We start from the raw sequence: 26,496 nt of genomic DNA, 5'->3' as shown, positions 1-26,496 counted from the left end.
TCTCTTAATTTAACCCTTGACAAGTCAAATTCAACTTCACAATCTATTATCTCCTTCCATATCAAAAATTCACTTAAAAACTCATTTTTCTTAATTTCTCATAACTTGTTAATCTTTGAGGTTTAAGCCACCTAAAGCTTTCCTTAATCTTTCTTAATATCCCAAGAATCAAAACAAGCTTTAAAACGAAAGAATTAACCAACTAACGACCCACTTACCTTATACCGGGCTTCACGGTTGAGAGGAGGAAGAAGAAGACTGAAGAATGCTCTGGACTTTTCTTCCTACGTGCTTATTACCCTTTATAAAGGGAAATATAAATCTTCCCTGAAAAATTACCATAGTACCCTTAATATTTCCAAACTTAATCATTAAATCCAACATCAACTTTCTTCAATTAAATCCATGAACTTTTAACTTATTTCGAAATCGAGCACCTAGTTTACAAAATTTGCAATTTAGTCACTGACCCTGATTTGGGATGTTACAAAAATGCCATTGTCAAATTTCATGGCGAATGGGATGCATCTTACAACGAACTTTCAAGTTGGTTTAGGATGGTGCAGAGGTTGAATCCTGGGACAATTGTGGACTTTGAAACCTCCTATGTATACCATAATGATCGATTTCTTCGCGATCGATGCCAATTATACCCGATTTTTTGGACTTACCCACAGTGTGTTAATGCTGTCAAATACTGCAAGTCTGTGGTCCAGATCGATGAGACTTTCTTGTATGGAAAATACAAGCAATTTTATTATTGCCAGTTGTCCAAGATGGCAATCGCAATATTCTTCCAGTTTCTTTTTCTCTTTTCGAAGGAGAAGATACAGATTCTTGAGCTTTTTTCCTCCGAAATTTACATGTACATGTTATCACGAGGGAAAACATATGTGTCATTTCAGATCGCGGAGCTGAGATTAAAGCAGCAATGGAGTCTTTGGATCCAATGTGGCAACCACCCTTTGTCTAACATAGGTATTGTCTCCGACACATTGCTGCAAACTACCATGGAAGATACAAGAAGAATGATGAGCATCAATTAATTGTGCGCATGAGTAAGTGAAACTGATGTAGTTTTTTTTCTTTCGATCCTTTTAATTTTGTAAAGAAAGCAAGTTAGTAAGTTATACATTTATTTATCAGGTTACGAACTACTTCCTCGAACGTTTGAATCAATGCTTCAAGATTTACAGGTGAATAACGAGGAAGGATATGATTACATCAGCCTCATCGATAAACAAATGTGGACGAACGCATATGATGGTGGATATTGATATGGACACATGACGACCAACTTGGCAGAAGAAATAAATTCAACCTTAAAGGGTGTACGTCACTTACCAGTAGCGGTTTTGGTAAATACTACATATTTTTGTTTAGGGGTTCTTTTTGCGAAGCTCGGGGGATAAGCTCAAACCTGGACGTAAGGCGGTCATGTCTATCACCCTAGATTAGTTGTAGATCTACAGAAAAAAAAATTATGCATCAAATGGAATGTCTGTAACAAACTTCTCTAGAAGGCATGAAATGTTTCGTGTCACAGAGTTACAGCAACCTCTTCAAGGGATTGAAGTTGTATCGTTAAGAGTAAATCTAAGGGACAGAACGTGCGACTGCGGGTATTTTCAAGCTCTGAAGTATCTATGCTCTCATTTGATAGCATCTTGCTCGCATACACGTCAAGACTATAACCATTTTGTGGATCTCGTATACCTACTATCTGAAGTTTTTAAGGCATACGAATTTGAGTTCCCCCCATAGGCAATGACAAAGACCCTGATGAGGTTCAAGATTGGTTTCCGATTGTACCAAATCTGAGTTTATTGAGGGAGTGTGGTCGTCCAAAATCCAATCGAATTCATTGCGATATGGATTTTTGAGAAATATCTAGACAAGCCAGAAGATGTGGGTATTGTAGAAACCCAGGACACACTAGAAAAACATGTCCACTTCTGTTGTCATCAAGTAACAATTGATGAGGAAATGATGTAGTTGTGTATCAAATAATAATTCTTGTACTTTAATTTGCATTTACTTCAAGTTAATGTTATTCTATAACCACTGACGAAGATTAAAAAATCGATACAATTATACGAGATTGGATGTTGGCGTTATATTAACGAATAATTGATATTAACGATACAATAAGTATTAAAATGATAATCAAATTACAATAACATATATTAAATGGTACTAAACAAAATTAAGCAAAATAAATTACCAAAAAGTCCAATAAGTTTAACAAAATAAATTAAAATCAATTCAACCATATTAACGAATTAAAGTAAGTATTAAATGATAAATTTAAAAATTACAATAAAAAGTTCAATAAACAACTACAATAAAAAAGTACTAAATACAAATATAATAAAAAAAACAAAATCTATCGATGCCTGCGACGCGAATGTGTTCCGTAGGGCGGTGGCTGTCAGTCTCGAGGAGGATTTCTTTGTATCACTGGTTGTGACTCCTCGCTGTCATCATTATTGCCTTCATCATCGTCGTCGTCGTTGTCGTCCTGAGCAGTTATATTTTATTGATGAGGAGCTGATGACGATGAAGAACCTCCATAGAATAATGACCCTAGAGGTGTATGACTGACTATCCCACCGGCCTACGAAAACTAGAAAAACTCATAAAACCCAGATATCGCTGAGTGTGAAAACTATACAGGAGGTATCTGTGCTGCGACCATAGGTGATGAGGCTAAACCCGCCAAATATCCAGTATATGAACCCCAAGTCGGATATGCAAACATAGACCCATAATAGCCTCCAAGAGGGGTCATAAAACTCTGTGATGGTGGCGGCGGCGGGATCATAAAACTAGGTGAAAGTGGCGAAGACGGCGTCTGGTAATGCAAAAGCGGTGACGACATCATATATGGATGTGGTATGTAAGTCGATGGATACGGTAGCTGTTGTGAAGGTCCTGCTGGTGTAGTTGAGGATGAACCGGAAGCACCTGCTCTTCGTCCACAAGTCGGGGGACGATGGTATTATGTCGGTGAACGTCTCTGTCGACGTCGTGGAAAGGTATGCCATCGTGCATCCTCGAAAAGAAGAAACAGTTTCCCGTTACTGTTGAACCACTCATAATAACCGTTAGCAACCATCAAGAGGTCAAGTAAAATGGGCTCTCTACGGGGAAGGCGTCGATGTCGATCCTCCCACAACATGACCCACTCATGATGCCTCACCAGCCAATCTGTATCTGTCTTGCCGCGTATATCTGTGCTATGCAACTCGTCCATATTGCGAGGTGCTTCCAGAATTGGTTGAAAACAACCAAAATACTGGAGCACGCGATCAGTGGAGTGCCACTCGACGGTCGCATAACAGATCAAAGGGACCATTGCCATCCAAACATCTGATGGGCCCCTCAACTCAGGTGGGATCACCATCCTCATATCATCAGTAAAATATGGCACCCATTCAAACTAAAACAAATATATATAATTTTTATCAAAATAATAATCTAATTATATAACTATAATCTAAAATCGATTTTTAAACATTAAAATTCATACCTGTGTACCAGCCTTCTAATCGATTAACACCCTAATTTTTTCTAAATCATTAGGTAGTTCCTGATGATTTTTCCTATCAGTAGACCACCTATTCAAGGAAAAAAATTATTATACGATGTACCAAATGATTAATATACGAAATCAGTTTTACAATTACCTCAATAGTAGTGGAAATACGAATGAGTTCTTGACAACGGGATATAAAAAGGGCAATCGATACCATTCCCAAGACTGCAGCAACATGAGACATCCTCCAATAGCATTTCTCCTGTAGTCAATGGCTCGACACATCTCCCTGTACAAGAAAGCCAAAACTACCGAGCCCCAACTGAGTGATCCGACCAGATGAAAGTCGCTAAGATGTCGCAACCACATGCAGTGAACTTGGTTGCGCGATTTGTCCGGCATCAACAACCCTCCTATTAGCTACAGTATGCATGCCCGTGCATACATTTTAACTTCATCATCAGAGGCATCCTCGCTCAACTCCCAAAATTGACATCTAACCAATTTAACGTTATCTGACCACCGTTAAAATTTTCTGGGACACGTCATAGATTTTCCTGGCACAAAGTAGTCCAAAAACCCTGCGCGATCCCTGATATCACATCTCTAACCACTGGAAGCCCCAGGTGCATAGCAACATCCTCAAGTGTAATAGTACACTCTCCGCACGCAAGATGGAATGTGTGGGTCTCCGGCCTCCACTGCTCTACTAAGGCAGAAATAAGGTCTGGTTCTATCTTACAGTGACCATGATATCTACCTATGTAACCGAATCCATCGTCTACTAAATACGGCAAGACACGACTAGGTATCACTAACTTAAGGTTCCTAATAAAAGGATCTAATACACGACCCTTCTCCTAAAATTAAATAATTACAAAAATTAATTCTTAAACTAATAATCATGCATTAAATAAATCAACAAATTATTACTAATAATTTAAATTAAATTAAAACGTTAAAATATTATCATATCAGCAAAGTGTCGAGATATATGATTTTCATCCAAGCGAAGTAGACCACCTTTTATTATATATCTGTAAAAAAATTATATAAATAAAATATTAAATAAATTAAATACTTAAATAAATTAAATACAAAATATTAAAAATATAATAAAATATAATAAAATATACCTTAAACATATAATATAAGAGTATTTGAGAGAAATTTAGAGAAATTGAGAGAATTTGGTGTGATGAAAGAGATTGAGAATATAGTATTTATAGGGAGGGATTGGGGTGTGAAGTGTCGGGGTAGGAGGTAATTAAACCTAAGGCGTGCCGTAGGGGTGCGCCTTACTGACGCGTGATAGATTCACAGGTAAGGCGCGGCCCCTGCCCCGTGTTATACTCTACGTGGCCTAAGGCGCGCCCCAGGGGCCGCACTGGGCCGCGCTATACACACGTGTATCCCATGTCAACATTAGGCACGCTTCACGGGGCGCGTCTTACCTCACGTGACGTCAAATCAACGTTAAGCACACTGTAAGAACGTGTCTTTCTGTAAAAAATATTAAATCAAAAAATATAATCTAAACGGTGTATGATAAAAAATATTAAATAAAAAATATGAATTTTCAAGAAAAACGCCAAATTGCAATCCTATTATTCACATAAAAAATCGCATCCTATTAGAAGTTACTTGCAAATTGTCATATAAATATGACGCGAGCAGTCGCAACCAATTTTATTTTATTTTTCATTGGATTAGAACAAAACAAACAATGGCGGCCTCTCAAAATCGTGTGAATTTCTAGGAATCCAAAACGAATCTCCTCTATATTCGTTTCACCTTCTTCCCCTCGCCCTGCTAATTCCGCAGGTTTTTTTTTATTTTTTTTAATGAATTTCATTCTTTTGAATTTCTATTCTTTTTCATTCATATTACTCTATTTTATTCCCTTCTTTATGGCTAATAAATCCGGGTGTACTTTTTTTTCTTCAAGGTTAGTTGATTTGCCCAATGCAAATTTATGGATTTTCTTTCTGGGTTTATTATTTGGAATTTGTAGAGAGATATCCAGGAGAAAAGATGGACATTGGTAAGAATAAATCAGGGAACTTTTCTATGGATTTTGTGATGGCTGGAATGGTAGCCATAACGTCGAAGAGTGCAGCAGCTCCCATTGAAAGAGTGAAGCTTTTGTTGCAAAATCAAGGGGAGATGATTAAAAGGGGACAGCTTCATAAACCGTATAATGGTGTTGGCGATTGCTTTAAAAGGGTTTTCAGGGAGGAAGGCCTCTTCTCTTTCTGGAGGGGTAACCAAGCCAATGTCATCAGATATTTTCCTACTCAGGTTTATTGACTAATTTTCTATTTTTCTTATTTTCTTGCTGATTGTTCTCATTAGGAAATTTATAAAGAGATTCCTCTGTTTTTCACTGCGTGGATTTTATGCTTTCCATTTTATTGGTCCTCAATTTTGTTGATGTGCTTGAATAATGTTTCTGAAGAACTTGGTAATTTCTGAATTTGACAGATTAGAGTATTTAAATGACAATTTACGGGAGACTATTTGATGTAATCTGAGTAAAAATACTTTTGAGTAGTCTAGTCGATGGGCCCTATTTTATAACTTAGATTGTATTTGAATTTATTTTTCGAGTTGAGTCAAGTTTTTTGAGTTTCTGTTTAAATTTAATTGTAAATATTATGATATTAATTGTAAATTATGACTTAAGTCGAGTCCAGTTGAAAAATTCAGTTTTTCGAGTCAAGTGCAATTTTGCTCTCTCCTAAATGACAATATTTATTCCTTTGAAGTGTTGAAATTGTTTATGGATTGTTGAAAGAATCAATTTTTGTGTTAAAAGATACTATGTGAGCTGTGGCTGGTATGTGCTTCCTGCTTCAGAATAATCCATACAACTACTGAATGATAAGAAAACAGGCATCATCCATGTAGGGAAAACAATTATGATTTTCAACATCAAATTTCTTCTCATGAATTTTAGATTTTCCTGTACTTGAATCTTCTATGGACTACCAATAGCTTTTTTGTGCAAAAGGTGCTCAATGCTATTAGATGGAGTACTTCAAGATTCTTTTGTTATGATGTATGTTCCATGGAATTCTAAGGACAGAAAATGCCAGGCACATTGTAGTTGAAGGATACTTGGTAAATATTAGTAATTAGAATCTCACAATCAGGGGTTTAAATAGCTGTTGCGTTGCATTTATTGTGATTGTGGACATAGCGAATGTTATTGTAGTTATTACGGGTATCGCATGCAATAACGGTATCAAATGGCACTGCTACCACTCTACAGCGGGCGCTAGTAGTAGTGTGGTCGCAGACCGCTATAATTTGATTAGGATATTCCTGATATAAATAAAACAACTACTGAATTTTCCTTGTATTCTCCTTACCAAGCCTTAGCTATATGGTAGCATAAAAGTTTATGCTTACAGAATAGGTGAATGCTTTGGTCCCTTATTTGATATGGCTTTACTGGGATGTATGATATCTTTTGCTGATAATACAAAACATCTTGGTTTTATTTTATTTTATTACTAATGCATTTACAGATACTTGTCTTGCCTAATTTTGTTACTTAACAGATGCTTGATTATCCATAGGCTTTCAACTTTGCATTTAAAGGTTACTTCAAAAGCATTTTTGGGCGCTCGAAAGAGAAAGATGGTTACATGATGTGGTTTGCTGGGAATGTGGCTTCAGGGAGTGCTGCTGGAGCAACTACATCATTGTTTTTGTATCATTTGGATTATGCGCGTACTAGGCTTGGTACTGATGCCAAAGGGTGCTCAATCAATCGTCAATGCCAGTTCAAAGGGCTACTAGATGTTTACCGTAAAACCTTATCGAGTGATGGCATCGTGGGACTGTATCGAGGATTTGGCGCTTCGATCATGGGGATTACTCTGTACCGTGGCATGTACTTTGGGATTTATGACACAATGAAGCCTTTACTTTTAGTCGGGCCTCTAGAGGTGAGCATCAGATCCTTTCCTGTAGACTTTTCTAATTCTCACGATAGTTCATATTCAGACGGAGTGAAAACACTGGAGGTGTGTCTACGCCTGCTATACCTTGATATGCGAATGTTGTCGTGGGTGTTTAGAGTTTTATAGACTATGACTGGTTATGTGAGCTAAGTATACGATCGTATGTGGCAATAATTTAGATGATTGGATAGGTGAGTATGAGATATGATCTCAAGACTTCTTAATATGCATAATGGTATCTCAGGGTCGAGTATAAATATAAGTTGCCGGCCTTTGCAATAAACCAGTCATTATATATAACAATTTCTTTTAATTGTTGGGGTAAAGTATACATATTGTCTCCCTACTATAGGGTGTTGTTTTGTTGAGTCATCCGACTATTAAAAGTTACAAAATGATCATCTGAATATAGGGCTTGTTTTGTTGAATCCCTCAATTATTAAAAGTTATAAAATGGTCACCCAATTATTCATATGTTCCAAACATATCTTTTTTCTTTAAAACATTGAGCATGTTAACATTCAGCTCAAACGGTCATCATTTTTTTTAATCTAAAAGGACAATTTAGAACATATGAATAATTGGGTGACCATTTCATAATTGTTAATAGTCGAGAGACTCAAAACACGTTATAGTTGGGACCATTTGTGTATTTTACCCTAATTGTTGAGTACATAAAATTGCTTTGTCATACCTACTTGAATGTTTCCGAATATGGGATGCTAATCTTACGTTCATCGCAGGGGAATTTCATTGCTAGCTTCTTCTTAGGTTGGAGTATCACCACAGTTTCTGGAGTGTGTGCCTATCCGTTCGACACGGTTCGGCGTCGAATGATGTTAACCTCCGGACAATCCCTGAAGTATCGTAGTTCTATCCATGCTTTTCGGGAGATCATTCATCTGGAGGGGTTTTCAGCATTATTTCGAGGAGTTACTGCTAATATGCTTCTTGGAGTAGCAGGAGCTGGAGTACTTGCAGGCTATGATCAGTTGCATCGAGTTGCTCATCGACAAGGCTACGTTTTCGAGTCTTATAAAGGTACACTAAAGTAAATGCCAGTCTTATGTAAATACAAGTGTAGCTCTTCATTCTGATTTTTTACTGAAATGAAAAAAGGAGAATGGGGAAGAAGTGGGATAGAAAGGCCCCCCCATGTATGTTTTATGTATACTTTGTACAGTTTATTAACTTTCAATTATTTATTTGTTATGCAATTGCAGATGACCAAGTTTTAGCAATAAAACCCATTTTACTTTAAATTTTCCATGTAATGTGGAATTTTGTTTCAAACTTATTTCTATCTTCAATTCGCGGTACATATTGTATTGGTTACTTTCGCCTTGTGATTGTAAAGGAAAAAACATTTAAAATAGTTTGCTTCACTGAACCCTCTCCTTCAATTCTGGTAGTTTTCTGTGCGGCCGAGATATTTAAGATTATTACTTTTAGGTTTTAACCTAAAATATATTTTATTTAGGCTTAGGCGTCCAAATAATACTTCAAATTGACTTTTGGTTCTTATTTTTTTTGTTAAAAATAGGTGTTTAATATTTTCTCCGTTATATTTTTAGATGTCTACCGTTAAAATAAAACCGTTAAATGATGTGTTATGTTTATATATATTTAAAAAAAATATTATTCAAAAAATATATATTTTAAAAAATCTAAACGTGACATGTGTCACTTAACGGTTTTTTTAATGGTAGACACTTAAAAGTGTAACGAGAAAATAATAGGTATCTATTTTTAATAAAAAATTCTTTAGGCACCAATTGTGTATTTGAGGTATAGTTTAGACACCTAAAAGTGTATTAAACAATTTATTTAATTGAAAAATTATACAATTGATAATAATTTTATTTTAAATCAAGAATAATAAATTATGACGGGTTTTAATGTAAAATGTTACTTTGTTTACTTTAAGAATTTACACAATTAATAATAATTTCGGTTACAATTGAAAATGTTATATATTTTTTTAGGTTAACCTTTTAGGTTACAACCATAAAAATTGTAAAATTTACATTAATTTTTATGAAAAATATAATATTTTTTGTTTCATAACTCAATTTATTCCAAAAGCTTGTGCATTTAATAAATAAATTTATTCCAAATCGACCATTCCCCTCTCATTTCTTTCATTTCTGTTTAATCCAAAGGGAAGAGAAAAAACTCTCTCAACTCTCATCCCATTTATCTCTTCACTCCTCCGCCGTGGGGAGAGATACAAAAGCTACGGTCGTCGTAAATAGACAGTGATGGTGTGGGAAACCAAACTTGAAACAAACCCTTGGCCTCCCTCTTTCTTTTCCTCTGAAAACTGACCCCTCGAATACCCAAACCCGAAGCTAAACCTGTCGAAACCCTATAGATCAGAGAAAAACAAAAGGTTTTACCTTCAGTGGTGGTTTTTCCTAGTTCCAGTGGTGCTACCGACGATCAGATCTATCTAAAAGGTAAGTTTTCTTAGTTGTTCTCAGTTTTTTTTCTCTATTGTCCCCTTTTTTTAATGTTCAAAATCTCATTTTTTTTTGTTTGAATCCCTTCCTCCCCTGAAAAATCTTGCATGTGGATTTTATGGTTCCTTCTTGGGTTCGAATGATGATCTCTATGGGTAGTGATATGATATCTCTGAATTGAGTAGGTGAAATCCCTGATTTTTTGGGATTTAGGATTTTTTTTAAATGGGGTTTTATATTTGGTGGGATTTTTGTCTGACTTGATGTGTATTTTACACTGTTCAACATGTTCTGATGAAGGCGGCGACAGTGAGACTATCAATTGGTGGTGGCTAACGCGGCGGGAATTCTAACGGCTGACACGTGGATCATACACATGATCAGACAGTCCAGATATGTCTTCAATTGGCGACTGGTGCTGGTGGGAGCATTAGGGTGAAAACCCTAATTTGTAATATAATCTGGACCATTGGATCTCTCACAGATCCAACCGTTGATACCGTGCGACAGTTGGCTGTTGAGATAAAACCCTAATCAGGTTGGGTCAACTATAAACGAGTATGGGTTGATGGGTTAGACATGTGGGTTTGCTTCTTTCTTGGTTGAGTGGTATTGGGTCATGTTTGGGGTTTATAATATGGGCTCTATTTGTGATGTTTGGGCCCTTTATTGTTGGTTGGCTGATTAGGCTTGACTTAGTTGGATTTGTAAAAAAAAATATATTATTAATAAAATAATAATAACACTGATGATAATAATAATTAAGATTATAACTAGAACGCAGACAAAAACAAGTTTCTACAGCTTCCATTCTTTGCACATTCTTGTGTTAACAAGAATAGGGCAAAGATGACAAGACAATGAGTTTTTTTTCTGATTCTCTCTTTTTCTCTTGAAACTTGATATTAAAGATGACACTACTCATCCATGTTTAAGAGATCTGACCGTTTTCAGTTAAATTGTTTGCTAAGGCTGACGTTGTTCCTTTTCGTTGAGGAAGTTGGGTTAATTTGGAGATGATTTTGGAGACAACACGGTTCCTTCGCATTGAGGAAGTCTGATTGTCTAAGGATGACACTGCTCCTTCGCATTGAGGAAGTCTGATTGTCTAAGGATGACACTGCTCCTTCGCGTTGAGGAGATTTGGTCGGTGGACGATATTGTTCCTACGTGATGAGGATGTCTAGTCATCTTTAGGGATAATTTGGAGACAACACGGTTCCTACGTGATGAGGAAGTCTAGTTATCTGATGATGACACTGCTACAACGAGTTAAGGAGATATGGTCGGTGAATGACATTTTTCCTAATTAACGAGGATGTATAGTCGTCTTTAGGGATAATTTAGAAACAACACAGTTCCTATGTGATGAGGAAATCTAGTTATCTAAGGAAGACACTGCTCCTACTCGTTGAGGAAATCTGGTCGGTGGACGACATTGTTCCTACGTGATGAAGACGTCTAGCCATCTTTAGGGATAATTTGGAGAACACGGTTCCTACGTGATAAGGAAGTCTGATTGTTTGGAGGTAATTTGTCTTTGAAAATGACATTACTCATTCTTGTTGAGGAGAGCTAATCATAGTTGCCAAAGTTTGACTTGAAACGAAATCTTCTTTTCCAACATGAAATTGTGGAATGAAGTCTTTGCTAACGTTGAATTCCTATCAAATATTTGAATGAAAATAAATAAGTGGAAATAAGTTTGTTTCAAGAGAAGCTATCTTAGGTGAGATAAAATTTCATTTCGAGTGAAACATTTCAAAATTTACGTTTAAAGGGAACTGTGTCAAACGAGACGAAACTTGTTTTTAAGAAACACAATCTCACGTGAGATCAATTTTGTTTCAGGTGCAAAAATTTCAAAATTTGTGGAAAATTGTCTCAAGCGAGACAATTTGTTTCAAGAGAAACAATCTCAAGAATTTGTGTTTCAAGAAAAACTATCTCAAGCGAGATGAAACTTTGTTTCGAGATAAACAATATCAAAGGTTTATGTTTCAAGAGAAACTGTCTCAAGCGAGACAAAACTTGTTTCAAGAGAAACAATCTCAAAGGTTTTATGTTTCAAGATAAACTATCTCAAGCGAGACAAAACTTTGTTTCAAGAGAAACAATCTCAATTGAGATCAACTTTGTTTCAAGTGAAACAGTGAAACAATTTCAATATTTGTGTTTCGAGGGAAAACTGACTCAAGAGAGACGATTTTTGTTTGAAAGAAATAATCTCAAGTGAGATTAGTTTTATTTCAAGTGCAACAATTTCAAAGTTTGCATCTCAAGGGAAAATTATCTCAAGTGACACGAAATTTGTTTTTAAGAAAACAATCTCATGTGAGATCAATTTTGTTTCAAAAGAAACTGTCTCAAGCAAGACGAAACTTTGTTTTGAGAGAAGCAATCTCAAAGGTTTATGTTTCAAGAGAAACTGTCTCAAGCGAGACAAAATTTTGTTTGGAGAGAAACAATCTCAAAGGTTTACATTTACAGAGAAACTGCCTCAAGTGAGACAAAATTTGTTTTGAGGAAAACAATCTCTAAGGCTTTTTTTCAAAAAAAAAAATGTCTCAAGCTAGACGGAATTTTTTTTTGGAGAGAAGCAATCTCCAAGGTGACAAATTGTTTATTTCTGCATATTGAGGAATGTTGCCTTTAGAAGATCTGATCGTTCATTTCATAATGTCCAATCTACTGATGATATTTTTTTATATACCGACCCTCGAACATTGTCTAAGGAAGCTAAGGATTCACTTAACCACTGAAGACACTGAAAGAGATGGTTAATCTGTGAATGGCATTGTTCCTTCATGTTGAGGACGTCTAGTCATCACCAAAATTTTATTTCCTAAAAGATCAATATAAAAAATGTTGCATTTATGAATGATTATGTTTTTATTGATGTTAAGATGAAGTATGTATTTGATTTGATTTTTATTTTGATAAAAAAGACCTCTTGAATTTGTCCTCATGAGAGGAGAAAATGATATCGAGAAAAGAAAATTATGATGTCTTCGTGAGAGGGGAAAATGACCTTTAAGAAAAATGAAATAAGGATTTAAGGGAAAACAGTCTTAAGAAAGACTAAATTGATTTTCTTAGCCGAACAATCTTGAGAAAAATTAAATTAGTTTCTTAAAAGCGATTATAAAAGTATCATTATGAGAAGGGAAAACCCTTTTTTTATTACAATACGATGATGAATATAGGATACGAAGATGCAAATTTCACGTAACATGCATGTATATGTTGATGTATGTTTTCTTCATTTAATGTTCAGGGACGGATGCTTGAGCACTTTTCCTTCTATCTCTATTTCAGTTTTCTTTACTCTTTGTTTACACCAGCGTGCATCCTGGCAATTCTTGACATGTGTCAATTTCTTCTTGCCCTAGTAAAAGTTTTCCCCTGATAAATTTGGTTTCCTTTGTCTGAACTTGTGTATAAATCCAACAAAGCTTCCCTCATGATATTATCATCATCCCTACCAAATTGTTTGAAAAGAGAATCTATAACTTCAAGCTTCAGAGATGGTGTACGCACAACTACCCTGTAACGGGAAATCAAAGGCCACTGTCTGAAGCTAGCTACCGTAACAATTGATGGGATATCAGACTTCCCAAGAGAGCCCTGAGACACATCCTTGCCAAGGATTATGGTTGAAACCTTAGAAACAACGGGAATTGAAAATGTTTGCTCAATTGCTAACATTGAATTCATGTCCTCCAAGCTTTGTATTGATTTTTAGAAGCAAATTTGTAAGGTGATGATCATTGACCCTAGTTAGAGCCATACACCTATTCGACAACGGTAAACTCGGCAAGACTCATCGAGATCAGAATTTTCTTATAAGGTAAAACACAAAAGAGGAACTATGGAGCTCCAGGAAGTTTGGATATTCTCAAACATTTGATAACTTATTCATCATTTCCTCTGGCTTCTGTCTAGATTTTTCAACCAGGGAAGCTCTTTGCATTGTGTTTAGGGCTTTTGTATAGCGTTGCAAGGACACCAAAGAACAAAACTAAGTGGGAATATCAGTGGGACACTTTGGCTTGCCAATATTAATGCATGGGAAATCATCAAAGTAATACAACTGTATGTTGTGACAATGGACAAAACAATCATATATAGTAAACTCCATTGTCTTATTGAAAGTAAATGTCTGCTCAACTCAATGATCTCATCTTCCTAGAAGATATGAGTCTTCAAAAATGCCCAAAAATTTATCATTTTTGGATGGTATAAGCCATTCAAAATTCCCCAACATTGATCATTTCTTGCTCTAGCACTGATTCTAAGCATGAGCTTTGTGTATGAGAGACACATGTCAATTACCAAGGCCTACTCTAGAGAGATTGTCTTGTTTGAAAATGTTTTTCTTCTTCTTTATTTTCAAAAGTTTGAAAAATATCAATTAAAAGAATTTTGAAAAATGTTTATAAAAATTTTTGAAAAAAATATTGCCACTTTCTAGGTTTCACAATTGAGACAAATCATAAAACAAGAGTTCATTGGATATCAAAGAATTAATTTCTCTCTTAATCCTTCAAAAATTATAGCTCCTTGACAAGTGTCAGGATTAGGGATTGGTTTCAGACAGGCTTTATATTTTCTAAGGTTTAAACCATCATGCCTTTCTTCTTGTCTATTGATCACTTGTAAATGTATATGCTAAGGCAAGAAAATCTGTACAAGTATACACAGTCGAATCAAGTAATAAAGCGTAAGTGAGTTATCATCTCCTCAGGGATTGGTAGGGGTTTTGATGTTTCACCACAACTAGAACTAGGTGCCACGAGCTAGTCCCTGATTTCTTTTAAAAACAGAGAAACAATTAGCAATTGATTATATGAACAAGTGTCAAAGCGTTGCTAAAATAAGAGAATATTGTGAAATGTGGTTGTAGAAAAGTTTGGTCGAGGCAAATAAAATATGCAAAATTCACAAATAAAAATATACAAGGCAAGGAAAATGTTGATTCAAATATATTAAGAATAACCTCACATATTCAGACCTTTCACAGAGAACTTAGGTTGGCCTTGCTGTGGGGAGAAATTATTCCAAGTCAGGAAAGAATTACTATGATATGCTTAGGCTACCCGACATGATTACTGTAGTATTCTTGGATGATTGCTATGGCAATATTACTAGCGTGAACCACAACCCTTGGTTTGTCAGTCTGTTATTGTAGCAATACCCCTCAGCGTGAACTATAGTCGTTGTCTATCCTACTCAAGCATTTATCCCTTTTAGTCAATTGAAACCCTCTCCTTATATCTAAGGAAGGCAGGTTAGAACATCACCATCCCAGATCTATTCCATTGCACACGTAGATATATCTTAATTCTCTTGAATCTAGGAATCAATTTCAAGAAAAATTGCAATCTCTCGAAAGCTCTTACAAGGTCTAGAAGTGTTTCGCCTAGGCACCAGGCAATCTCTCGAAAGCTCTTACTGTGTCAAGGCAAAATATTAAAACAATGAACAAACCAAACTTATGCAAATTCATAATGCATCATTCATAAACCATTAAATAATCATCTCTACCGCTCTGCTATAGCCTGGATATGGAGGTAACCAAGGATGGTCGATTTGGAGAATGGTGGAAGGTAAGGTACTGCAGCTTCTTACTCCACGCCTAAGGTAAATCTTTTTCTTCCTTGCCTCATTTTTGGATGTTATGGCTGAGTGTTTATAATGAGAATTTATAGGGTTTTGTGTAATTGAATATTCCCTAAATACCCGTGTTGACTTGTCCATGCTATAGATAGAAAGGCGGCTAGATATGGTCAAATTATTGGAGGGTTTGACTACACATGAGGTCAGTCATACATCTGGCATGTGACATCAGCAGTTTATCAGATCCGCTTCAGACTTGTAAGATAAATCTTGCCTTGGCAAGAAAAAATTGTTCCTCACTATGTTCATCTTCTATGTTCCATTGGCCCTTGCGAAATATTTTGTCACGGCTGAAATGTTCATTTCTTGCACACACTAAACCCACAAAAGCCCCTTCTCCTCAGTAGCATCAGTTAAGTCAAATAAATCTTGGCTAGGCAAAACTTATCTACCACATGAAAATATGACCTAAATGCAATTAATATGCTATGAAAACAATGTTTAGACGAACAATAATTTAAATAAAAAGACTAAAAATAGAGTTTTTATGGAGTTATCACACCCCTAAACTTAAGTTATTCCTTGTCCTCAAGCAATGGATAATAATTAGTAAAAAAATTAAAATTGTCACGGCAAAGTAAAATTAATACAATTATGTGGTTTAAAATTTCAACCCTCAGTAAAAAGTTTAGCCTCAACATGCTAGATTTTCATATAAGTCAAGTACCTTCCTAAGTCAAGATTCTTTGATAGTGTGTGTGCTTGATTTTACTTAGTCTATGCATTAACATATTTAGAAAACCTCAAGTAAGTACTTCTATTTTGCCAAGGTATCAAATTATTCGTCAAGCACAATTTCCACTTCTATTTATTCAACTAAATTTATTTTGTCCATAATTTTGAGGGGAGTCAGCTCATCACACCTACCCTTCCACACTCTAAGTGAAAGAGAGCATACCTTCCACCCCCGAGCTAGTCTGGTAGAGTTATCCCGTGCCTACTTTCATTCATTCATATGCCTAGGCAACCTTTTATTTTTAAGGAGTTTCTCGATCTTGCCATTACACAGAGGAATGTTCCTTTATTTCAACAAAATTTAAACACTAAGAAGTTTAACTTTAAGCTTTCACAATTCTTTAATGTCACGACATGCAAAAAGTTGTTTCATAAAAATTTACTAAGCACCTTTAGCAAAGAAAGCATACAATCGTGTTAACAAGTTCACAAAGAATCAAGCCGAAGGTCGGTTCTATCCTTCGATAGTCATGTAAAATAAGTATGGCCTAGGCAATAAAATTCTGCTTTCATCATCGGGTATCCTTAATTTATTCAAAACAATAGTCTAAACATACGCATGCCATTACAACCAAACTTTTCAACCAATTATCATCAACTGCTATTAACTAAGTATGAGACACAATACCTCCCCCAAATTTGAGGGATGCATTATCCTCAACGCATGAATAATAAAAACAAACTACATTAATCTAAATGCAAATGCAAATGCAATGGAAAGAAAATAATACCTTACTATGGTGGGAAGGCTTGACTGGACACGCGTGTTCTGCGTCTCTTTGGAGGAGGGGGCTCTCAGATCCAATATCTCTTGAAGGAATCGAAGAGGGAGATGGTTGAATGACCCAACCAACTGTTCGCTTAATGCGACTCCTTATGCTCATGGCACTAGCTGATGCTGACCTTTCCTTAGTGTGGGTTAGATATGCAGGTGTTGCTTGAGACAAGCTTTCTTCAGGGTCAGGAACTAGTGTACTATTGCGATCCCGGGACTGCTCAGATTCTTGTTCGGTTGTGGGCTGATAGGGGACCATAATGAAATCATCATCATCAAAAAATTCGAGCGGGATTTCCTGGGTGTTCTCGGATTAAGAGAATAAGTACCTGAGATATTCGTCTGTCTCACAGTGGTCTTCCTCATGTACAGGAGAGACATGTGTAGCAAGCGGATAGACATCTGCGGGGAACTCAGGGGGAATATTTTGTGCCAAGGTAAGAAATATACTGTCGCTTGCTGTGTGTTTCAGATTTCATTAGGAAAGGGTGGCAAGTCCTCATTGGTAATCAGGAGCAGCTCCTTGAAGAAGGCATTTAGCTGTGCAACCCTTGCCTTGACATAGCCGAAGAAAGTTTGCATATGACTTTCCAAATGCTCGATTCTCTCGCGTATCTCTCAAGTAGATATGACCACGACTGCTATTCTTGCCACGACAACTAATTTCACTCCTCTCTCCAGGCCCTTATGTGGAGCATTATCATCAAAGGTCATGAGTTACGGCACCTTCTTTTGGTGATCCCTTCCTTTGACTTGATAAAGTCCTCGAACGGTTCCTCGAGGACATTTTTTCTTCCTGCACAGAGTAATTATCAAGTTAGAAAAAAGAGGGTTACCTAGGTTCCTTTTTACACAATCATGAATTTGCTCGAAGATGATCTCCCTAACATCAATTGCTCGCCTATAAATAATTGAGTGTAGCAGCATCAATCTCCTCACCAAGACTGTCATGTTGTGGGAGGTCAGTATCAACTTGCCTTTCAAGAAGTGATTCCACAGCTTTACAATCGACTTATGGGCTCGGCGATCCATTGCTTACACATTAGAGCATTTCCTTCAAACTTGGGCCATCCGAAGCACATGTCTTCCAGGATTCCATCGTATGTTTCTTGATTTGCCTCAGCAAAGAATTTTTTTGTGTTGATCCTCCACCTTACCAAGCTTAAAATAATGGTTGAGGGACGATGGATAGAACCGAATGGATTTCCCTATCACATAAACATTATGTAGGGATGGGTCTCCTAAATGTGCGTAAAATTCACAGACCATCGTCGGTGCCACTATCTTTGGATGGCAGGCAAACTTCTCCCACTTATGCTTCCTAACTACGTCCATTACCTCTGGTCTAAAGGGTTCTTCATCCTCTGCCATAAAAACAAAGACGTCCTCCAAATAGACTTGTATTTTTTGTAGGTTTTTGATCCTTGCTTCAGCTTTGGCAGTTTGGAAACGATCAAATCCTGAGGATGTGCTTGGATTTTCTTGGATCTGACCATGGTTTTTATGTTACAGGGTGTATCGTGGCGGAAGTTTGGAGGAATGAGTGGAAAAACAAGGTCGAAGGGAAAGAAAACAAGGAAACACTGAGCATGAAGGAGGGATGAGTGGTTTTTAAGGGAAAATAATGGGTGTTTTATTTGGGGTAAAACGGTAAAAATGGAAAGGGGAAAAGATATGATATTAATGAGAAAATTTTTGATTTGACGTAAAGTAATGAAAATATATCTTTCCCTATTCACAATTGTCTCCAAAACCAATTAGATTAAGGTTTCTCTTCCTCCCATGCATGAGCTTCAACCTTGTGTTGCCACGTGTACCTTGAATACAAAAAAGAAACAAAAATATCTTAATAAAAAAATTAAACAACATGCATAATAAAATAACTTGGTTTATTTATGTACATAATTCAATTTTTTGGTTGCTTAGGCAACCAAAATTGTTCAGGAAAGAAAAGTAAACTCTTGGGCATCGTGAGTTATCGATGTCGGTTTATCGCGCATGACGGGTGCTCCTTTGTATTCCTTCAGTCTTTGACCATTCACCTTAAAGGTGGATATATCATATAGGTTCTTGATTTCTATTACTCCATTGGTATAGACTTGGTGTACGATGAACGGTCCTGACCATCTAGATTTTAGCTTGCCTGGAAGCAGTTTGAGTCGTGAATTGTAGAGCAACACTTGTTGTCCATAAAAAATTTGATTTGGCAAAATTTTTCTATCATACCATCATTTCGTTTTTTTCTTTGTATAAGCGGCCATTTTCATACGCATGAGCTCTAACCTCATCCATTTCGTTCAATTCCAGTAATCCTCTTTCTCCAACAAGCTGGGCATCCATGTTCAATTTATTGATGGCCCAATATGCTTTATGTTCAAGTTCCACGGGCAAATGGTACTCCTTGCCATAGACTAGCCTGAATGGGGTCATTTCAAGTGGTGTCTTGAATACTGTTCGATAGGCCTATAGCGCTTCATCCAACTTTGGTGACCAGTCCTTGCAGTTTGGATTAACCACCTTATCGAGGATCTGTTTGATTTCTTGATTAGAGACTTCGGCCTCCTATTGGTCTGGGGATGATACACCATGGAAATTCGATGACGCACCTCTTATCTTTTTGGTGCTTTCACAATTAATTTATTGTCAAAATGTGTGCCTTCATCACTGATAATAGCTCATGGTGTTACAAAGCGTGTAAATATGTTTTTGTGCAAGAATTTCAGTACGGTGTTGGAGTCATTCTTGGGTGTTGCCATGGCTTCTACCCATTTGGACACGTAGTCCACAACCAAGAGAATGTATAAGTCACTAAAAGATGAGGGGAAGGGTCCCATAAAGTCAATCCCCCATACATCAAAGAGTATGACCTCCAAAATGTTTTTCCATGGCATCTCATGTCTCTTCGATATGTTCACGGTGTGCTGGCATCGATAACATGACTTATAGAATTCTTGTGCATCTTTGAGCAAGGTGGGCGCCAATAGAAATCAGGTTGAAGGACCTTTGCTGCAGTCCTCGTTCCACAAAAGTGTCCTCCGTATGGGGATGAATAGAAATGAAATAGAATTTCTTTGTGTTCTTCTTTTGGGAAGTACCTCTTGATTATTTGGTCGCCACATTGCTTGAATAGGAATGGTTCATCCCAGTGATAGTGTCGTACATCATGTCTGAATTTTTTTTGCCCTGGCTAGATAAATCTGGAAGCATAATACCACTAAAAAAAAGTTAACTATGTCAGCGTACCAGGACACATCTGTGACAAATAAAATTTTCTCGTTAGGGAAATCCTCCTGAATGTCCTTTATGTCATGATAAATGATTTTATTTTCTAGCCTAGACAAGTGATATGCTACTTGGTTTTCAGTACCCTTTCTATCATTTACCTCTAAACCGAATTCTTGTTGTAATAATATCTATCTAATAAGCCTAGGCATTGTATATTTTTTTATTAACTAAATATTTAATGGTAGAGTGATCAGTATGCACAATGACCTTATTCCCTATGAGATATGGCCTAAACGTATCGAATGCAAATACTACAGTAAGAAGTTTTCTTGGACATACAGGATTTTATAGGAGGTTCATAAAGGATTTTTCTCAAATCTCAAAGTTTTTGTGTCTTTTGCTTCAACAAAATCAACCGTTTGTGTTTAATGATGACTGTTTGAATTCTTTTATATATTTGAAGAAAAAACTTGCCTCAATGTCAATTGTTGTTCCATCGGACTGGGACGTACCTTTCGAGCTCATGTGAGACGCTAGTAACTATGTAGTTGGGGTGGTGCTAGGATAACGAAAAAGTAAACTCTTTCATTTTTGGTATAGTTCATCTGTGCATCGTTAAGGGTTTGACTAACATAGTATATAACATGAAAGAGTTTACTTTTTCCTTGTCCTAGAACCACCCCAACTGCATAGTTACTAGCGTCATACATGAGCTCGAAAGGTACGTCCCAGTCTGATGGAACAACAATTGGCGTCGAGGTAAGTTTTTTCTTCAAATATATAAAAGCATTCAAACAGTCATCATTAAACAAAAACGGTTGATTTTGTTGAAGCAAAAGACACAAAAACTTTAAGAATTGAGAAAAATCCTTTATGAACCGCCTATAAAATCCTGCATGTCCAAGAAAACTGCGTATGCCTTTTACATTGGTGGGTGGAGGTAGATTCTCGATTACTTCCACCTTGGCTCTATCCACTTCAATACCTTGGCAAGAAATCTTGTGTCCCAACAAAATTACTTCGGTTACCATAAAATGACATTTCTCCCAATTTAGCACCAGGTTAGATTCTTCAAATCGCTTCAACACTTTAGATAAATTGTCGAGGCATCAATCCAAGTCATCGCCCGAGACAGAGAAGTCGTCCATAAATATTTCCATGAAATCTTTCACTATATCTGAGAAAATGGCCATCATACACCTCTGAAATGTTGTTGGAGCATTACATAGTCCAAATGATATTCTCATAAATGCATAGGTACCATATGTGCATGTTAAAGTGGTCTTCTCCTGATCCTCCGGTACTATGACTATCTAATTATATCTAGAATATCCGTCAAGGAAGCAGTAAAATGCTTTCCCTGCTAACCTATAAAGCATTTGATCAATGAAAGGGAGGGGAAAATGATCTTTCTTTGTTGATTTATTGAGCTTCCTGTAATCCAAACATATCCGCCATCCCGTGACTGTTCTTGTGGTAAAAAGCTCATCATTTTCATGCTTAACCACAGTCACGTAGCCCTGCTTTGGCACGTATTGCACCGGACTTACCCATGAGCTATCGTATATTGGATAAATTACTCCAACATCCAACCATTTTATGATTTCCTTCATCACCACTTTCGTCATGATCGGGTTAAGTCTTATTTGTTGTTCCACAGAATTACTATGACTATCTTCTAAGTTGATCTTGTGCGTGCATATGGTAGGGATAATTCCCTTCAAATCTTCCATGGTCCATCCGAGAGCTTTTTGTGTTGCGACAAATATTTAACAAACTGTTCTCTTGTTTGGAGGTTGGACTAGTAGAAATTATCACCGGTAAAGTCTCATTACTACCTAGATAATCATATTTCAAATGCGATGACAAAGTTTTAAGTTCCAATATGGGTGCGTTCTGTAATGATGATTTTGGGGGAATAAATTCATTGGAATCTAAGGGTTCGAATTTTATATATGGTCTAGCTTGAAGAAAGCTAGAATGTTCCTCTAATTTATCTTCATAACTTGCTTTGGTTTGATTATCAGGAAATCCATCATTTGCTTCAGTCGAAAAACTATTGCCAAGGCAAATGTTTTCACAATCCTCGTTTAATTTTTTTTTCGCTCAGGCCAAAATTTTTGTGTTCCTGCGTCAAATTTTTTTTGTCTTGGCACAAAGTATCATACTCATCTATATGTAAAAATTTGCCTTGGCCAAGATTTTCTTCTCCATCTTCCTCCATTAATTCCATGCCTCTAATGCATTCGCATTCTTCTGAATCATCAACATACTTCATAGAGTCGAAGACATTGATTGTGACGCTTTGATCTCCCACCCTCATCATGAATTCTCCCTTCTTTCAATCTATTAAGATTCGTCTAGTGGCTAAGAAGGGCCGCCAAAGAATGATGGGTAAGTTTTCATCAGCCTCACATTATAATATGAGGAAGTCAACTGGAAACAAAAACTTGTCCACTTTTACAATGACATCTTTAATTCTGCGCTCAGGACGAATATAAAACCGTTTGGCTAACTGTAAGATAACGGTGGTTAGGAAAGAGTTACATATTTCTAGTTTTAAAAATATAGACTTGGGCATCAAATTTACGCTTGACCCTAAATCGACAAGAGTTCACCCCACAAAGTTGTTACCGATATAACATAGTATCACAAAGATGCCAGGATCTTTTTGATTTGTCGAAAGTTTGCTTAACGTAGAGCAGAATTCTTTCGCCACGACAACATTTTCTATTTTTTCTACCTTCCTCTTCTTCGTGACAACGTCCTTTAGGAATTTAGCATATTAAGGCATATGCTTGATGGCTTCAAGTAATGTGACATTAATATACAACTGGTCCAGGACATCAACAAATTTCTTTAACTGAATCTCGTCGTTATATTTCTTCAACTGTTAAGGAAAGGGCGGTAAGAGTATAACTTCATCTACTATAGGTGTTGATGAAACTTTTTCCTCGGCAATAAATTTCCTACTATCTGCTTGATGACTTTATGAACCTTTATTTTTTCCTTCTCCTTAGGCAATCCCTCCAGTTCAACAATTTTAGATTGATCCCCAAGTTATGTATTTCCTTGGCTAGAATTTTCTGGTTGCTTCCCCCAAACTTATCATTCTGATTAATATGGGGACCACTCCTCAGTGTAAGTACACTGCACTGCTCCTTTTCATGATGTTAAATGACCTCAGTATCATTAGGGACACTTTCTTGTGGGCGAGAATGTAATGTCGTGGCAATTTGATCCACTTGGTTTTCCAATGCTCTCAAGGATGAACTATGGCTTTGCAAAAGAGCTGCTTGGCTTTGTAACAAATTACATTGGTTATTAATTGTCGATGAGTGTTCATGAATCAAAGTCTTTGCTCAAGCCATGAAATATTTTATCGAGCCCATAAATTCCTACAAGGAATTAGAATTAGAGTTTGTAGTAGAGGAACAAGTTGTACCTTTATTATGTTTCCAGGGCATCTACTGATGTTGATGCTAAAAATGTTGATGTTCCGAATTATTCTGTTGTGGCCTATTATAATTGTCTGCATGATTGTTGTTGTTAGTTCCTAGATTACCCCATGAAAAATTTGAATGTTGTCGTCATCCAGAATTATATGTATTAGAATATGGATTGTTATTACTTCAGTTATAGTTTCCCACGAAATTGATGGATTCCTGGTTTTCTAGACATTCACTCTCATGATGGTTGTCGTGATAAAGAATGCATGCGGAACTAGTTGTCTTGACTTCTCTAACCTCATTAGGACGTTATAAATTTTTCAACATATTAGTTATGGAAAAAATTTGAGCAGAGACTAAATCCTTACCCTCAATTTCATATATTGCAGATACTTTTCTATCGTGTCCCTAGCCTTGTAGTTGGGAATTGATAGTAGTTATTCTCTCTACTGTCGAGGATATCGAAGGCTTCATCGGGTGATTTATCAAGCAAAGTGTCATTCGCTGAGGCATCTAACATCATTCGAGTAGGTTTTTTTGACTCCATTATAAAACATCACTACTTGAATCCAGGCGTGGAATCTGTGGTTCATGTACTTGCGAAGTGAACTTTTATATTGGGAGAAACTTGCAATGTCATTGTGTAGTTGTGTGTTCATATTGGGAGGGTTGTATCGAAATATAAAGCTTTTACATAAATCTGCCCAAAATTCTATTGAGCCCAAAGGTACTCCACTAAGCCAAACTCTTGCTCAGTCGCGTAGAGAATAAGGGAAAAGTTTAAGCTTCAGCACATCTTCATGCACTCCTTATTTCCTGAACGAATCGTACACTTCAAGGAAGGCATGAACATGTTATCTAACATCCTCATTAGGCAAGCCACCAAATTGACCATTGGAGTTAGCATGTTAAAATTCACCAGTTTAAGTTCAAAATGGGTTGCCTGTATTTCAGATGCCAGGATATAGATCGTCAAGAATCAAATTCAAGTGATCTTGTATTGCTCGTGGTCATGCCATTTCTCTAGGAAGATTATTTGCTGCAACATCGGGATCTACCTGATCTCCCATATTGTTATCTATTTGGTACTGTAGTTGATCATATACTCTCTGGCTTGTTGGTTACGTCACCTTTTTATGAATGACTATTCGATCTCAGGGTAAAATGGTTCTAGTGGTCCATCAGCAGATCTCAGGGTCATACAACGACAAAAACCTTCAAAGGCAAATAAGAAAATAAACAAATTAAACTAACTAAATAAATTGTGACAAGAAATAAAAATTTGTTATGGCAAAAATTATCAAAATTCTGTCAATTGTCAATCCCTGGCAACGGCGCCAAAAACTTGATCGCTTGTAAATATATATAGTAAGGCAAGAAAATCTATACAAGTATACAAAGTCGAATCAAGTAATAAAGGGTAAGTGGGTTATCGTCTCCTCAGGGATTGGTAGGGGTTTTGATGTTTCGCTACAATAACTAGGTGTCATGAGCTAGTCCCTATTTTTTTTTTATCAAAACGGAGAAACAATTAGCAATGGATTATATGAAAAATGTCAAAGCATTTCTAAAGGAAGAGAATATTGTGAAATGTGGTTGCAGAAAAGTTTGGTCTAATCAAAGAAAATATGAAAAATTAACAAATAAAAATATACAAGGCAAGGAAAAACGTTGTTTCAAATATATTCAGAATAACCTCACATATTCGGACCTTTCACAGAGCATATAGGTTGGCCTTTCTATGGGGAGAAATTATTCTAAATCAAGAAAAAATGTTATGATATGCTTAGGTTGCCCGACAAGATTACTGGAGTATTCTAGGGCAGTTTCTATGGCAATACTACTCAGCATGAACTACATCCCTTGGTTTGTCAGACTGTTGTTATATCAATACCCCTCAAAGTTAACTATAGTCGTTGTTTATCCTACTCAAGCATTTATCCCTTTTAATCGATTAAAACCCTCTCCCTATCTCTAAGGAAGGCAGGTTAGAACATCACAATCCTGAATCTATTCCATTAATCACGTAGATCTATCTTAATTTTCTCAAATCTAAGAATCAATTTCTAGAAAAACGTCAATCTCTCGAAATCTCTTACAAGGTCTCTAAAAGTGTTTCACCTAGGCACCATGAAATCTCTCGAAAGCTCTTACAGTGTCAAGGCAAAATATTAAAACAATGAACAAAACAGACTTAAGAAAAATCATAATGCATCATTCATAAACCATTAAATAATCATCTCGGTAAAACAAAAACCAACACCCAGTAAAGCAAATCATGGTGTTACCAAAGTATCATCCAAAAGTATTATTGTTTAATACATACCCCAAAACATATTAAAGAAATTAATAACAAAGGAAGAATGACTCCCAAACAGGGGGCTCTTATGTGACATCTCTGACCAGCACCGCGCCTGCTCTGGCGATCAGCTTCTCTCGAGGCCTGACCACCGCTCTGCTATAGCATGGCTATGGAGGGTACCAATGATGGTCGGGTTGGAGAATGGTGGAATGTAAGGTACTGCAACTGCTTACTCCATGCCTAAGGTATATATTTTCTTCTTCCTTGCCTCTTTTTTGGCGGCTATGACTGGGTATTTATAATGGAAATTTCCAGGGTTTTGTTTAATTGAATATTCCCTAAATAGATGTGTTGACTTGT

The 26,496-nt window shown here is 36.5% G+C and overlaps 1 protein-coding gene across 1 annotated transcript; it reads left to right on the top strand.

Moving 5' to 3' along the window:
* Window positions 1-5,345: 5,345 nt before the first annotated feature.
* LOC120158578 (ADP,ATP carrier protein ER-ANT1-like) lies at window positions 5,346-8,584 on the top strand. The gene is made up of 4 exons (XM_039169406.1): window positions 5,346-5,362; window positions 5,553-5,839; window positions 7,123-7,494; window positions 8,253-8,584. Exons 2-4 carry the CDS (start codon window positions 5,573-5,575, stop codon window positions 8,562-8,564), a joined length of 951 nt encoding a protein of 316 aa, XP_039025337.1. The 5' UTR covers window positions 5,346-5,362; window positions 5,553-5,572; the 3' UTR covers window positions 8,565-8,584.
* The last annotated feature ends 17,912 nt before the right edge of the window (window positions 8,585-26,496 follow it).

Source organism: Hibiscus syriacus, unplaced genomic scaffold, assembly GCF_006381635.1.
Source record: "Hibiscus syriacus cultivar Baekdansim isolate YM2019G1 unplaced genomic scaffold, ASM638163v2 tig00111330_pilon, whole genome shotgun sequence".
Lineage (NCBI taxonomy): Eukaryota > Viridiplantae > Streptophyta > Magnoliopsida > Malvales > Malvaceae > Hibiscus > Hibiscus syriacus.
The sequence above is the reverse complement of the archived record's forward strand: the minus strand, read 5'-3'. Positions and strand labels throughout refer to the sequence as shown.

What these genes read in the sequence shown, in the direction of transcription:
- LOC120158578 (XM_039169406.1), top strand. Translation starts at nt 5,573, where the DNA reads ATGGACATTGGTAAGAATAAATCAGGGAACTTTTCTATGGATTTTGTG. An exon ending in TCAGATATTTTCCTACTCAG is followed by an intron (nt 5,840 to 7,122) that starts GTTTATTGACTA and finishes GATTATCCATAG; the next exon opens with GCTTTCAACTTTGCATTTAA. An exon ending in TTTTAGTCGGGCCTCTAGAG is followed by an intron (nt 7,495 to 8,252) that starts GTGAGCATCAGA and finishes CGTTCATCGCAG; the next exon opens with GGGAATTTCATTGCTAGCTT.